This window comes from Bombina bombina, chromosome 1, assembly GCF_027579735.1.
Source record: "Bombina bombina isolate aBomBom1 chromosome 1, aBomBom1.pri, whole genome shotgun sequence".
In the NCBI taxonomy this organism is placed as follows: Eukaryota; Metazoa; Chordata; class Amphibia; order Anura; family Bombinatoridae; genus Bombina; species Bombina bombina.
Genome location: NC_069499.1, coordinates 309,846,369 through 309,861,834, shown reverse-complemented (window position 1 = coordinate 309,861,834; position 15,466 = coordinate 309,846,369). Strand labels below are relative to the sequence as shown.

Genomic DNA, 15,466 nt, shown 5'->3' with positions numbered 1-15,466 from the left:
AGTCATCATACATGTTTGCCCTAAGTAATGTCAATTGCAATATGTAAATATTATTAGGGTAAAAAAAAAAGGCAACGCATGAATGTGACAATTTGGTATCAAATATATTTTTCTTTTTCCATGAATTTGTTTTAAATTTCCAGTTTTACAGAATGCAAATTCAGCAAATCTTTTGAAAAATAAGAACAATAAATAATGCCATTTATAGAGAAAAGTCACACACAACACACAGGGCTCCATTTAAGAAGCTGTGGATGCACCTTTGAAGCCCACGCGTTTTAGGCTCACGCAAGAGGACATAAAGAACTGTGGTCTTAGATCTGATTGGGATGATGGACAAGCCCTGCTCTCCTGCACTAGGTTGCACAAGATCGACAAATGCTAGGCAGGCGTATTCCCGAGAGTGGGTCTTGTCCATCTTACATTATAGTTCTTTAAAGGGACATGAAACACCAAATGTTTCTTTCATGATTCAAATAGAGCATGCAATTTTTAAACATTCTAATGTACATCTATTATCAAATTTACTTTGTTCTTCTTTGTAATTTTTGTTTGGGGAAAAAAGATCAGGATCATGCACCTGTCTAGAGCACTATATGGCAGCAGTTTTGCAATAATGTTATCCATTTGCAAGAGCACTAGAGGGCAGCACCATTTCCTGCCATGTAGTGCTCCAGACACCTACCTAGGTATCTATTCACCAAAGAATACCTTGAGATCAAAGCAAATAAAAATAAAGTAAATTGGAAACTTTTAAAATTGTATGCTCTGTCTGAATGGCAAAGAATGTTTGTTTCATGTCCCTATTATGTAACTTTAAATAACAAATTAGGGAAATAATGTTCATGTTAACATATTTCTGCAGCTAACCTCATCACATATGCAATTTGTCAGGCTCATCACACTTGGGTACAGAGCACTTTACCTGGCACATTTTATCAGGGCAAATTTGACTATGGCCATATTATGATTCTAGCCTATTAGAGAAGTTTGAGGGTAGAACTGAGAAATGCCTAATGTTTCAGTATTTTTTGCTCTTATGCAGCTTAAAGGGACAGTCTGCACCAGAATTTTTATTGTTTTAAAAGATAGATAATCCCTTTATTACCCATTCCCCAGTTTTGCATAACCAACACTGCAGGAGCACAGTGTTATCTAAATGAAATACATGAACTAACACCCTCTAGTGGTGAAAAACTGTTAAAATGCATTCTGAAAAGAGGTGGCCTTCAAGGTCTAAGAAATTAGCATATGAACCTCCTAGGGTAACCTTTCAACTAAGAATACCAAGAGAACAAAGCAAAATTGGTTATAAAAGTAAACTGGAAAATTGTTTATAATTACATGCTCTATATGAATCATGAAAGTTTATTTTGGCCTAGACTGTCCCTTTAAGTAAAGGGCAAGCTACTGAGTACCCATTTTAAAGGTCCAGGTAACTCCAGGGGTTACATGTATCACAGGCTGAGAAACAAGAGAGCATACCATTTTACAAAAGTTACCAATTTAATTTTATTATCAAATGTTCTTCATTCTCATTGTAATTTGTTTTTTTCTTTTTCTTTATTTTTTAAAGAGCATGCATAGGTAGGTAGCGTGCACTTGAATGTAACTATATATTGCTTTTAAGCAAGCGAATATAGTACATTTTGTAACAGAATTGTGCATTTGCCAGTTTACGCTCGGCATAGAAATTCTAAAATATCACTTGATGCATTCCAGGAAATTATCAGACACTTCCGAAGATAAAGAATACATAATGTAAAGCAATAAATTATGGTTTGAGCTCTATTTTATTTTATAAATTAATCAAATACTAGATTATTATTGATTGTCATAAAATGTGTTTTAATTGCAGAAAAAAGCCAAAGGTCAGGAATTGTTCGATCAGATCATGTACCACCTAGATCTAATTGAAAAGGACTACTTTGGGTTGCGCTTTATGGATTCTGCACAGGTGCCGGTAAGTAACCCTTTTCCAACGTAGTGGATCTGTGCGTATTAAACAACTAAAAGCAATACTCTCATTTGTTAGGACATGTCATTTTATCACTATAGACCCTGCAAATCTATGTGTTTACCTATGTGTTTAAACCCGTTGCTAGGGTTATAGTACTGCTTAGAAGCTGGGGAGAACTGCTGACACAGTGATATATAAATACAGTGTGATGGCTATCTTCTGCTGATACAATATGTTGTATGATTTTTAACCCTGCGGAATCTGTTGGCGCTCTACAAATAACCAATAATAATAATAATAATAACCCTATATATAAATACAATTACTGTATCTTTACTGTATTCAAAGAAACTGATAATAATGTGCAGATGTATTTATAAAAAAGTAGTGAGCGCCACCTTGTTGTAACCTAGGTTTTCTTCTCTGCTGGGGCCAATTTAGCAACAGTTATAAATGGGTCACTAGAGTGTGCAACCAATGACTTTATGGACTATGTCAGTGCTATAGGAACCATGTACTGTAAAATTAGTTTCCCCTTAAAGGGTCACTGAACCCAAATTTTTTGTTTTGTGATTCAGATAGAGCATGCAATTTTAAGCATATTCTAATTTATTCCTATTATCAAATTTTCTTCATTCTCTTTTTATCTTTATTTGAAAAGCAAGAATGTAAGTTTAGATGCTGGCCCATTTTTGGGGAACAACTTGGATTGTTCTTGCTGATGGGTGGATAAATTCACCCACCAATAAACACGTGCTGTCCAGTGTACTGAACTAGAAATTGTCTGGCTCCTTAGCTTAGATGCCTTTTCTCTTGTTAAGTGTATCCAGTCCACGGATCATCCATTACTTATGGGATATTAACTCCTCCCCAACAGGAAGTGCAAGAGGATTCACCCAGCAGAGCTGCTATATAGCTCCTCCCCTAACTGCCATTACCAGTCATTCTCTTGCACCCAACGACTAGATAGGATGTGTGAGAGGACTATGGTGATTATATTTAGTTTTATACCTTCAATCAAAAGTTTGTTATTTTATAATAGCACCGGAGTGTGTTATTCCTTCTCTGGTAGAATTTGAAGAAGAATCTACCTGAGTTTTTACTATGATTTTAGCCGGCGTAGTTAAGATCATATTGCTGTTTCTCGGCCATCTGAGGAGAGGTAAACTTCAGATCAGGGGACAGCGGGCAGATTAATCTGCAAAGAGGTATGTAGCAGCTTATTATTTTCTGACAATGGAATTGATGAGAAAATTCTGCCATACCGATATAATGTAAACTCAGCCTTAAATGCAGTAGCAGCAACTGGTATCAGGCTGTCATGTATGTATATTTTACACTTCAGTATTCTGGGGAATGGCACTTCACTGGAATTATACTGTGTGCATAAGACTTTAGCCTAATTTGCAGGGACTGGCAACAGGCTCTTTAATAACACTTAATTTATGTTAAACGTTTTTTGCTGGCATGTAAAATCGTTTCATTTTCTGAGGTACTGGGTGAATAAAATGTTTTGGGCATTATTTTTTCCACTTGGCAGTTGTTTTATTTAATTTATGACAGTTTACTGATCTCTCTCACTGTTGTGTGTGAGGGGGAGGTCAAAAAATTCAGTCAGAAGCTCATTGTATTTCCTGCATGATCCGGTTCATCTCTACAGAACTCAGGGGTCTTCAAAACTTGTTTTGAGGGAGGTAATCATTCACAGCAGAGCTGTGAGATTGTAGTTGACTGTGATAAAAAACGTTTATTTCTGTAACTTTTTTTTCTGCTATCAGGGTTAGTTATCCTTCGCTAATGGGAACAAGCCTTTGCTAAAATTGTGTTTTTTACAAAGATTTGATGCTATAACCTTTCAGTTTATTAACTTTCAACTGTCATAACTCTTTCTGTGCTTCTTATAGGCACAGTATGTTTTCATATTATAGTAAATTACTTGAAAAGTATTTCCAAGTTGCTAGTTTATTTGCTAGTGTGTTAAACATGTCTGATTCAGAGGAAGACATCTGTGCTATATGTGCTAATGCCAAAGTGGAGCCCAATAGAAATTTATGTACTAACTGTATTGATGCTACTTTAAATAAAAGTCAATCTGTACAAATTGAACACATTTCACCAAACAACGAGGGGAGAGTTATGCCGACTAACTCGCCTCACGTGTCAGTACCTGCATCTCCCGCTCGGGGGGTGCGTGATATTGTGGCACCGAGTACATCTGGGCGGCCATTACAAATCACATTACAGGATATGGCTACTGTTATGACTGAAGTTTTGGCTAAATTACCAGAACTAAGAGGTAAGCGTGATCACTCTGGGGTGAGAACAGAGTGCGCTGATAATGTTAGGGCCATGTGAGATACTACGTCACAACTTGCAGAACATGAGGACGGAGAGCTTCATTCTGCGGCTGACGGTTCTGATCCAAACAGATTGGATTCAGATATTTCAAATTTTAAATTTAAGCTGGAAAACCTCCGTGTATTACTAGGGGAGGTGTTAGCGGCTCTGAATGATTGTAACACAGTTGCAATACCAGAAAAAATGTGTAGGTTGGATAAATATTTTGCGGTACCGTCGAGTACTGACGTTTTTCCTATACCTAAGAGACTTACTGAAATTGTTACTAAGGAGTGGGATAGACCCGGTGTGCCGTTCTCACCCCCTCCGATATTTAGAAAGATGTTTCCAATAGACACCACCACACGGGACTTATGGCAAACGATCCCTAAGGTGGAGGGAGCAGTTTCTACTTTAGCTAAGCGTACCACTATCCCGGTGGAGGATAGCTGTGCCTTTTCAGATCCAATGGATAAAAAGTTAGAGGGTTACCTTAAGAAAATGTTTGTTCAACAAGGTTTTATATTGCAACCCCTTGCATGCATTGCGCCTGTCACGGCTGCAGCAGCATTTTGGTTTGAGTCTCTGGAAGGGACACTTGAATCAGCTCCATTAGATGAGATTACACACAGGCTTAAAGCTCTTAAATTAGCTAACTCATTTATTTCAGATGCCGTAGTACATTTAACTAAGCTTACGGCTAAGAATTCCGGATTCGCCATTCAGGCGCGCAGAGCACTGTGGCTAAAATCCTGGTCAGCTGACGTTACTTCTAAGTCTAAATTTCTTAATATACCTTTCAAAGGGCAGACCTTATTCGGGCCCGGATTGAAAGAAATTATCGCTGACATTACAGGAGGTAAAGGCCATGCCCTGCCTCAAGACAGAGCCAAACCTAAGGCTAGACAATCTAATTTTCGTTCCTTTCGGAATTTCAAAGCAGGAGCAGCATCAACTTCCTCTGCTCCAAAACAAGAAGGATCTGTTGCTCGCTACAGGCAAGGCTGGAGACCTAACCAGTTCTGGAACAAGGGCAAGCAGGCCAGGAAACCTGCTGGTGCCCCTAAAACAGCATGAATTGAGGGCCCCCGATCCGGGAACGGATCTAGTGGGGGGCAGACTTTCTCTCTTCGCCCAGGCTTGGGCAAGAGATGTCCAGGATCCCTGGGCGCTAGAGATAATATCTCAGGGATACCTTCTGGACTTCAAATACTCTCCCCCAAGAGAGAGATTTCATCTGTCAAGGTTGTCAACAAACCAAATAAAGAAAGAGGCGTTTCTACGCTGCGTACAAGAGCTTTTATTAATGGGAGTAATCCATCCAGTTCCACGGTCGGAACAGGGACAAGGGTTTTACTCAAATCTGTTTGTGGTTCCCAAAAAAGAGGGAACTTTCAGGCCAATCCTGGATTTAAAGATCCTAAACAAATTCCTAAGAGTTCCATCGTTCAAAATGGAGACTATTCGGACAATTTTACCCATGATCCAAAAGGGTCAGTACATGACCGCAGTGGATTTAAAGGATGCTTACCTTCACATACCGATTCACAAAGATCATTACCGGTATCTAAGGTTTGCCTTTCTAGACAGGCATTACCAGTTTGTAGCTCTTCCATTCGGATTGGCTACGGCTCCGAGAATCTTCACAAAGGTTCTGGGTGCTCTTCTGGCGGTACTAAGACCGCGAGGAATTGCGGTAGCTCCGTACCTAGACGACATTCTGATACAAGCTTCAAGCTTTCAAACTGCCAAGTCTCATACAGAGTTAGTACTGGCATTTCTAAGGTCGCATGGATGGAAGGTGAACGAAAAGAAGAGTTCTCTCTTTCCACTCACAAGAGTTCCCTTCTTGGGGACTCTTATAGATTCTGTAGAAATGAAGATTTACCTGACAGAAGACAGGTTAACAAAGCTTCAAAATGCATGCCGTGTCCTTCATTCCATTCAACACCCGTCAGTAGCTCAATGCATGGAGGTGATCGGCTTAATGGTAGCAGCAATGGACATAGTACCCTTTGCACGCCTACATCTCAGACCGCTGCAATTGTGCATGCTAAGTCAGTGGAATGGGGATTACTCAGACTTGTCTCCTACTCTGAATCTGGATCAAGAGACCAGAAATTCTCTTCTATGGTGGCTTTCTCGGCCACATCTGTCCAGGGGGATGCCATTCAGCAGGCCGGACTGGACAATTGTAACAACAGACGCCAGCCTACTAGGTTGGGGCGCTGTCTGGAATTCTCTGAAGGCTCAGGGACAATGGAATTAGGAGGAGAGTCTCCTACCAATAAACATTCTGGAATTGAGAGCAGTTCTCAATGCCCTTCTGGCTTGGCCCCAGTTAACAACTCGGGGGTTCATCAGGTTTCAGTCGGACAACATCACGACTGTAGCTTACATCAACCATCAGGGAGGGACAAGAAGCTCCCTAGCAATGATGGAAGTATCAAAGATAATTCGCTGGGCAGAGTCTCACTCTTGCCACCTGTCAGCAATCCACATCCCGGGAGTGGAGAACTGGGAGGCGGATTTCTTAAGTCGTCAGACTTTTCATCCGGGGGAGTGGGAACTTCATCCGGAGGTCTTTGCCCAAATACTTCGACGTTGGGGCAAACCAGAGATAGATCTCATGGCGTCTCGACAGAACGCCAAGCTTCCTCGTTACGGGTCCAGATCCAGGGATCCGGGAGCGGTTCTGATAGATGCTTTGACAGCACCTTGGACCTTCGGGTTGGCTTATGTGTTTCCACCCTTCCCAATGCTTCCTCGATTGATTGCCAGAATCAAACAGGAGAGAGCATCAGTGATTCTAATAGCGCCTGCATGGCCACGCAGGACTTGGTATGCAGATCTAGTGGACATGTCATCCTGTCCACCTTGGTCGCTACCTCTGAAACAGGACCTTCTGATCCAGGGTCCCTTCAAACATCAAAATCTAATTTCTCTGAAGCTGACTGCTTGGAAATTGAACGCTTGATTTTATCAAAACGTGGTTTTTCTGAGTCAGTTATTGATACCTTAATACAGGCTAGGAAGCCTGTTACCAGAAAGATTTACCATAAGATATGGCGCAAATACTTATATTGGTGCGAATCCAAGAGTTACTCATGGAGTAAGGTTAGGATTCCGAGGATATTGTCTTTTCTACAAGAAGGTTTAGAAAAGGGTTTATCCGCTAGTTCCTTAAAGGGACAGATTTCAGCTCTGTCCATTCTTTTACACAAACGTCTGTCAGAAGTTCCGGACGTTCAAGCTTTTTGTCAGGCTTTAGCTAGGATCAAGCCTGTGTTTAAAACTGTTGCTCCACCATGGAGTTTGAACTTAGTTCTTAATGTTTTACAGGGGGTTCCGTTTGAACCCCTTCATTCCATTGATATCAAGTTGTTATCTTGGAAAGTTCTGTTTTTAATGGCGATTTCCTCGGCTCGAAGAGTCTCTGAGTTATCTGCCTTACATTGTGATTCTCCTTATCTGATTTTTCATTCAGACAAGGTAGTTCTGCGTACTAAACCTGGGTTCCTACCTAAGGTGGTCACTAACAGGTATATTAATCAAGAGATTGTGGTTACATCTTTGTGTCCTAATCCTTCTTCGAAAAAGGAACGTCTGCTACACAATCTAGATGTAGTCCGTGCCCTGAAATTTTATCTACAGGCAACTAAGGATTTTCGACAAACGTCTTCCCTGTTTGTCGTTTATTCTGATCAGAGGAGAGGTCAAAAAGCTTCGGCTACCTCTCTCTCCTTTTGGCTTCGTAGCATAATACGGTTAGCCTATGAGACTGCTGGACAGCAGCCTCCTGAAAGAATTACAGCACATTCTACTAGAGCTGTGGCTTCCACTTGGGCCTTTAAGAATGAGGCTTCTGTTGAACAGATTTGCAAGGCTGCAACTTGGTCTTCTCTTCATACTTTTTCCAAATTTTACAAATTTGACACTTTTGCTTCTTCGGAGGCTGTTTTTGGGAGAAAGGTTCTTCAGGCAGTGGTTCCTTCCGTATAAAGAGCCTGCCTGTCCCTCCCGTCATCCGTGTACTTTAGCTTTGGTATTGGTATCCCATAAGTAATGGATGATCCGTGGACTGGATACACTTAACAAGAGAAAACATAATTTATGCTTACCTGATAAATTTATTTCTCTTGTAGTGTATCCAGTCCACGGCCCGCCCTGTCACTTTAAGGCAGGTAAATTTTCCATTAAACTACAGTCACCACTGCACCCTATGGTTTTCCTTTCTCTGCATGTTTTCGGTCGAATGACTGGTAATGGCAGTTAGGGGAGGAGCTATATAGCAGCTCTGCTGGGTGAATCCTCTTGCACTTCCTGTTGGGGAGGAGTTAATATCCCATAAGTAATGGATGATCCGTGGACTGGATACACTACAAGAGAAATAAATTTATCAGGTAAGCATAAATTATGTTTTTTTTCTTCAAATAAAGGTAGCAAGAGAACGAAGAAAAATTGATAATAGGAGTAAATCAGTGTCCCTTTAATGTGTTTACAGTGACTTGTAATACCAGCTGCAGAGTTCAAAATGTATTGGAAATGTTTCATCTCGGTATATTTTTGTATATGAAATAGCAGTATCTGCCGAACATACATTTCTCACTAAAAAATGCATTAAACTGTACAGAATCTTAAAGTACATATTTCTCATTGACCAATACAGGCTGAGAGCATTAAAATACACACAACAAAACTAGTTTATAAGTGCAAACCTGACGTGCAAGTAATACATTTATATAGATGTGTGTATAAATGTTATATGTATATATATATATATATATATAAGTTTACTGTACTTAAATTAAATTTGTCAACATTTATTCTGTTCTTTACAGACCAAATTTTTAAATAATATTGGTTTGGTTTTATTATTTATAAAGTCTTAAATAATTTGTATATTTATTACTCTATTAAAAGGCAATTATAGTAGAAAATGTAACAATAGCATTAGCGACCCTTCAATTCTAAAGGGTTAGATACTACATAATTAAAGTACTGCGTAGGGGCTGCAGAGAAGTGCTTATGCCAAACCGAAACTGTGGATAACCTATACGCAGCAGCACTATCCACTTCCATGCATGATGGAAAAAGATTATTTTTAACATTCATTATCTTAGGAGTAGAAACTGAGTGAATAAAGTTGTTTTGTTGTAGGATTAGAAAGTGTCATTATTTTTATGATATAATACAAAAATGTCAAAGCAAAGCTTGACACAGAGGCCACTAAATTAAAAAAAACTTGCAAATCTGAAGTTACTGCATATGTTACGCTCCTTTGATTTGACTTATCAGTTCTCACTACGAAGTGTAAGGTGCTGTGAAGCTGCATATTACCCAGCTGACTCATTAAAATCCCGGTCTAGGTAGACACTATACGGCAGTATGTACAGCGTACCAGACATGTGGGTTTGCTACTGGAACGTTGCTTTGTGTTAAGCACACAGACTCCTGTACCATGCCATGCCTAGCACACGTTCTCTGCTCTGCCTACCTATACAGCACAGGGGATATGAGTAAGCCCACCGGGGACTATACAGAAGTAATCACACGGTCAGTCACTGCTCCTCCAGTTTTCTTTTCTTTACTCAAGGGGCTCCACCACTCTCCTACAATAAAGGAAGAACATATGGAGCATAGCGCAAGTGCAGATTCACAGCCTCTTTCTAATGCCCGTAAATTTATGAAAGCGTCACCGTAGAGATCAGAGGTAATTTAGTGGTATTTGTACGTCATGGGGGGCGGGGCTAAAAATAGTGTACTTTTGCGGTTTTTAAATGGCGGTTAATTGTTCAGCCCTACAAGAAGGCATATCTAACTTAATGGAACTATTCTTCTAGAGTAGCATGAGCTGGTTTACTATTTAGTGAACGCTAGAGAGACAGGAAGGAAGTCAGGTTCTGCCCATGCTTAGCAGAGGCAGAATGCTGCTCCTTAATTTGAATGTATTTTTTCTTTCTTTTTATGTTTCTTTTTATTTAACATATATTTTACTAAAGGAGCACTGTTTAATATCCCTTTACGTGTTGAGATTTTCAGTATAGGTGGGGGATACAACATTCAAAAAACAGCTATTTCAAATGCCAAAATAAAGGTAAACAAGCTATTTTGTAAACTATTTAATACACTGCATAAGGTAAAATTAATCACTGGGAGCACACTAAAGGGAAGAAATAAATCACAGTACATTGTCCCTTTATGTATGGAGTCTGCACTTGTCCTTTTAATAGGAATAGGTAAGCCGACAATTTTCACAATTAAATTACATGAAAAAGGGGTGGAATAAATTATGAAATGACATTACAATGTAGTTTACTACATGAAATTAAACATTATATAGTACAATATCTATATGTTTAAAGGTAAATTAAACACTTTGAGATGGTAATATAAAATGATAAATTTTATATCCCCTTAACGACCGAGGACGTGCAGGGTACGTCCTCAAAAAAAAGTCAGTTAATGCCTGAGAACGTACCCTGCACGTCCTCAGTGTGGAAAGCAGCTGGAAGCGATCCTGCTCGCTTCCAGCTGCTTTCCGGTTATTGCAGTGATGCCTCGATATGGAGGCATCCTGCAATAACCTTTTTAAGCCATCCGGTGCAGAGAGAGCCACTCTGTGGCCCTCTCTGCACCGGAGATCGGTGGCTCCCTGCGTTGGTGGGTGGGAGCCGGACCGGGAGGCGGGTGGCGGCCATCGATGGCCCTGGTTATGTGCAGGGGGGGCGGGATCGTGGGCGGGGATGAGCGGGGGCGCGCACGGGAGGGCGGGCGCGGGCGCGTGCACAGGGAGGGAGCGGGTGGGAACCGCTACACTACAGAAAATTTGTTAATAAAAAATGTTTAAATGCCTAAATATTTTTTTTTAAAAAAAAGATCAGCAAGGTGGTGGGGGTTTGTCTGTGTGGGGGGGGAAGCTACACTAAAAAAAGCCAAACAAAAATAAAAAAAGCACTTTTTTTTTTGCAAACTGGGTACTGGCAGACAGCTGCCAGTACCCAAGATGGCCCCCAATGAGGCAGAGGGGATGGTCAGAGAGCGGTTTTGGGGGGGATCAGGGAGGTTGGGGGCTAAAAATTTTTTTTTTTTTTTAAAAAAAAACCCTTTTTTCTTCTGTTATGTGTGATCAGTCCACGGGTCATCATTACTTCTGGGATATAACTCCTCCCCAACAGGAAATGCAAGAGGATTCACCCAGCAGAGCTGCATATAGCTCCTCCCCTCTACGTCAGTCCCAGTCATTCTCTTGCACCCAACGACTAGATAGGATGTGTGAGAGGACTATGGTGATTATACTTAGTTTTTATGACTTCAATCAAAAGTTTGTTATTTTAAAATAGCACCGGAGCGTGTTATTACTTCTCTGGCAGAGTTTGAGGAAGAATCTGTCAGAGTTTTTTACTATGATTTTAACCGGAGTAGTTAAGATCATATTGCTGTTCTCGGCCATCTGAGGGAGGTAAAGGCTTCAGATCAGGGGACAGCGGGCAGAGGAATCTGCATTGAGGTATGTAGCAGTTTTTATTTTCTGAATGGAATTGATGAGAAAATCCTGCCATACCGTTGAAATGACATGTATGTATACACTTCAGTATTCTGGGGATGGTATTTCACCGGAACTACTCTGTTAAAGGTCACTAATCCTTTTTAATAACTATTTATCATGTTAAACGTTTTTGCTGGAATGTAGAATCGTTTACATTGCTGAGGTACTGTGTGAATAAATATTTGGGCATTATTTTCCACTTGGCAGTTTTTTTGCTTTGTTTGTGACAGTTTCGTTTCTCTTCACTGCTGTGTGGGAGAGGGAGGGGCCGTTTTGGCGCTCTTTGCTACGCATCAAAAAATACCAGTCAGTTACTTTTATTTTTCCTGCATGATCCGGTTCATCTCTGATAGATCTCAGGGGTCTTCAAACTTCTTTGAAGGGAGGTAAATTCTCTCAGCAGAGCTGTGAGAATTCTTATAGTGACTGTGAATAAAAACGTTGCTTTGTATTTTTTATGTCAAATTTAATTATTGTTATTTTACTAATGGGAACAAACCTTTGCTAAAAGTTTTGTTGTTTTAAAGTTTGATGCTATAACTGTTTTTCAGTTCACTATTTCAACTGTCATTTAATCGTTAGTACCTCTTTGGGGCACAGTACGTTTTTTGCTAAAAAAGATTATAACCAAGTTGTAAGTTTTTTGCTAGTGTGTTAAACATGTCTGACTCAGAGGAAGATATCTGTGTCATTTGTTCCAATGCCAAGGTGGAGCCCAATAGAAATTTATGTACTAACTGTATTGATGCTACTTTAAATAAAAGTCAATCTGTACAATGTGAACAAATTTCACCAAACAGCGAGGGGAGAGTTATGCCGACTAACTCGCCTCACGCGGCAGTACCTGCATCTCCCGCCCGGGAGGTGCGTGATATTTTGGCGCCTAGTACATCTGGGCGGCCATTACAGATAACATTACAAGATATGGCTACTGTTATGACTGAAGTTTTGTCTAAATTACCAGAACTAAGAGGCAAGCGTGATCACTCTGGGGTGAGAACAGAGTGCGCTGACAATGCTAGGGCCATGTCTGATACTGCGTCACAGCTCGCAGAGCATGAGGACGGAGAGCTTCATTCTGTGGGTGACGGTTCTGATCCAAACAGATTGGACTCAGATATTTCAAATTTTAAATTTAAATTGGAGAACCTCCGTGTATTACTAGGGGAGGTCTTAGCAGCTCTCAACGATTGTAACACCGTTGCAATACCAGAGAAACTGTGTAGGTTGGATAAATACTTTGCGGTACCGGCGAGTACTGACGTTTTTCCTATACCTAAGAGACTAACTGAAATTGTTACTAAGGAGTGGGATAGACCCGGTGTGCCGTTCTCACCCCCTCCAATATTTAGAAAGATGTTTCCAATAGACGCCACCACTCGGGACTTATGGCAAACGGTCCCCAAGGTGGAGGGAGCAGTTTCTACTTTAGCTAAGCGTACCACTATCCCGGTGGAGGATAGCTGTGCTTTCTCAGATCCAATGGATAAAAAATTAGAGGGTTACCTTAAGAAAATGTTTGTTCAACAAGGTTTTATATTACAACCCCTTGCATGTATCGCGCCGATTACGGCTGCGGCAGCATTTTGGATTGAGTCGCTTGAAGAGAACCTTAGTTCATCTACGCTAGACGACATTACGGACAGGCTTAGAGTCCTTAAACTAGCTAATTCCTTCATTTCGGAGGCCGTAGTACATTTAACCAAACTTACGGCTAAGAACTCAGGATTCGCCATACAGGCACGTAGGGCGCTGTGGCTAAAATCCTGGTCAGCTGATGTTACTTCTAAGTCCAAATTACTTAATATACCTTTCAAGGGGCAGTCTTTATTTGGGCCCGGTTTGAAAGAGATTATCGCTGACATTACAGGAGGTAAGGGCCACGCCCTACCTCAAGACAAAGCCAAAGCTAAGGCTAGACAGTCTAATTTTCGTCCCTTTCGGAACTTTAAAACAGGAGCAGCATCAACCTCCACTGCACCAAAACAGGAAGGAGCTGTTGCTCGTTACAGGCAAGGCTGGAAGCCTAACCAGTCCTGGAACAAGAGCAAGCAGGCCAGGAAACCTGCTGCTGCCCCAAAGACAGCATGAACCGAGAGCCCCCGATCCGGGACCGGATCTAGTGGGGGGCAGACTCTCTCTCTTCGCCCAGGCCTGGGCAAGAGATGTTCAGGATCCCTGGGCTCTAGAGATCATATCGCAGGGATACCTTCTAGACTTCAAATTATCTCCCCCAAGAGGGAGATTTCATCTGTCAAGGTTGTCAACAAACCAGATAAAGAAAGAAGCGTTTCTACGCTGCGTACAAGATCTGTTATTAATGGGAGTGATCCATCCGGTTCCGCGGTCGGAACAAGGACAAGGGTTCTACTCAAACCTGTTTGTGGTTCCCAAAAAAGAGGGAACTTTCAGGCCAATCTTAGGTTTAAAGACTCTAAACAAATTCCTAAGAGTTCCATCGTTCAAAATGGAAACTATTCGGACAATCTTACCCATGATCCAAGAGGGTCAGTACATGACCACAGTGGATTTAAAGGATGCTTACCTTCACATACCGATCCACAAAGATCATCACCGGTATCTAAGGTTTGCCTTCTTAGACAGGCACTACCAGTTTGTAGCTCTTCCATTCGGATTGGCTACGGCTCCAAGAATCTTCACAAAGGTTCTGGGTGCCCTTCTAGCGGTACTAAGACCGCGAGGGATTTCGGTAGCTCCGTACCTAGACGACATTCTAATTCAAGCTTCAAGCTTTCAAACTGCCAAGTCTCATACAGAGTTAGTTCTGGCATTTCTAAGGTCGCATGGATGGAAAGTGAACGAAAAGAAGAGTTCTCTCTTTCCTCTCACAAGAGTTCCATTCTTGGGGACTCTTATAGATTCTGTAGAAATGAAGATTTACCTGACAGAAGACAGGTTAACAAAGCTTCAAAATGCATGCCGCGTCCTTCATTCCATTCAACACCCGTCAGTAGCTCAATGCATGGAGGTGATCGGCTTAATGGTAGCGGCAATGGACATAGTACCTTTTGCACGCCTACACCTCAGACCGCTGCAATTATGCATGCTAAGTCAGTGGAATGGGGATTACTCAGATTTGTCCCCTACTCTGAATCTGAATCAAGAGACCAGAAATTCTCTTCTATGGTGGCTTTATCGGCCACACCTGTCCAGGGGGATGCCATTCAGCAGGCCAGACTGGACAATTGTAACAACAGACGCCAGCCTACTAGGTTGGGGCGCTGTCTGGAATTCTCTGAAGGCTCAGGGACTATGGAATCAGGAGGAGAGTCTCCTTCCAATAAACATTCTGGAATTGAGAGCAGTTCTCAATGCCCTTCTGACTTGGCCCCAGTTAACAACTCGGGGGTTCATCAGGCTTCAGTCGGACAACATCACGACTGTAGCTTACATCAACCATCAGGGAGGGACAAGAAGTTCCCTAGCAATGATGGAAGTATCAAAGATAATTCGCTGGGCAGAGTCTCACTCTTGCCACCTGTCAGCAATCCACATCCCGGGAGTGGAGAACTGGGAGGCGGATTTCTTGAGTCGCCAGACTTTTCATCCGGGGGAGTGGGAACTTCATCCGGAGGTCTTTGCCCAAATACTTCGACGTT

General features: G+C 41.4%; 1 protein-coding gene across 1 annotated transcript in view; it reads left to right on the top strand.

The window, feature by feature from the left end:
- The window catches only part of EPB41L5 (erythrocyte membrane protein band 4.1 like 5), a 405,052-nt gene that overhangs the window by 144,725 nt on the left and 244,861 nt on the right, over positions 1-15,466 (top strand). The window contains exon 3 of the mRNA XM_053712169.1: positions 1,859-1,963. Within this exon, the coding sequence (XP_053568144.1) occupies positions 1,859-1,963 (105 nt within the window). The remainder of the gene's footprint in view (positions 1-1,858; positions 1,964-15,466) is intronic.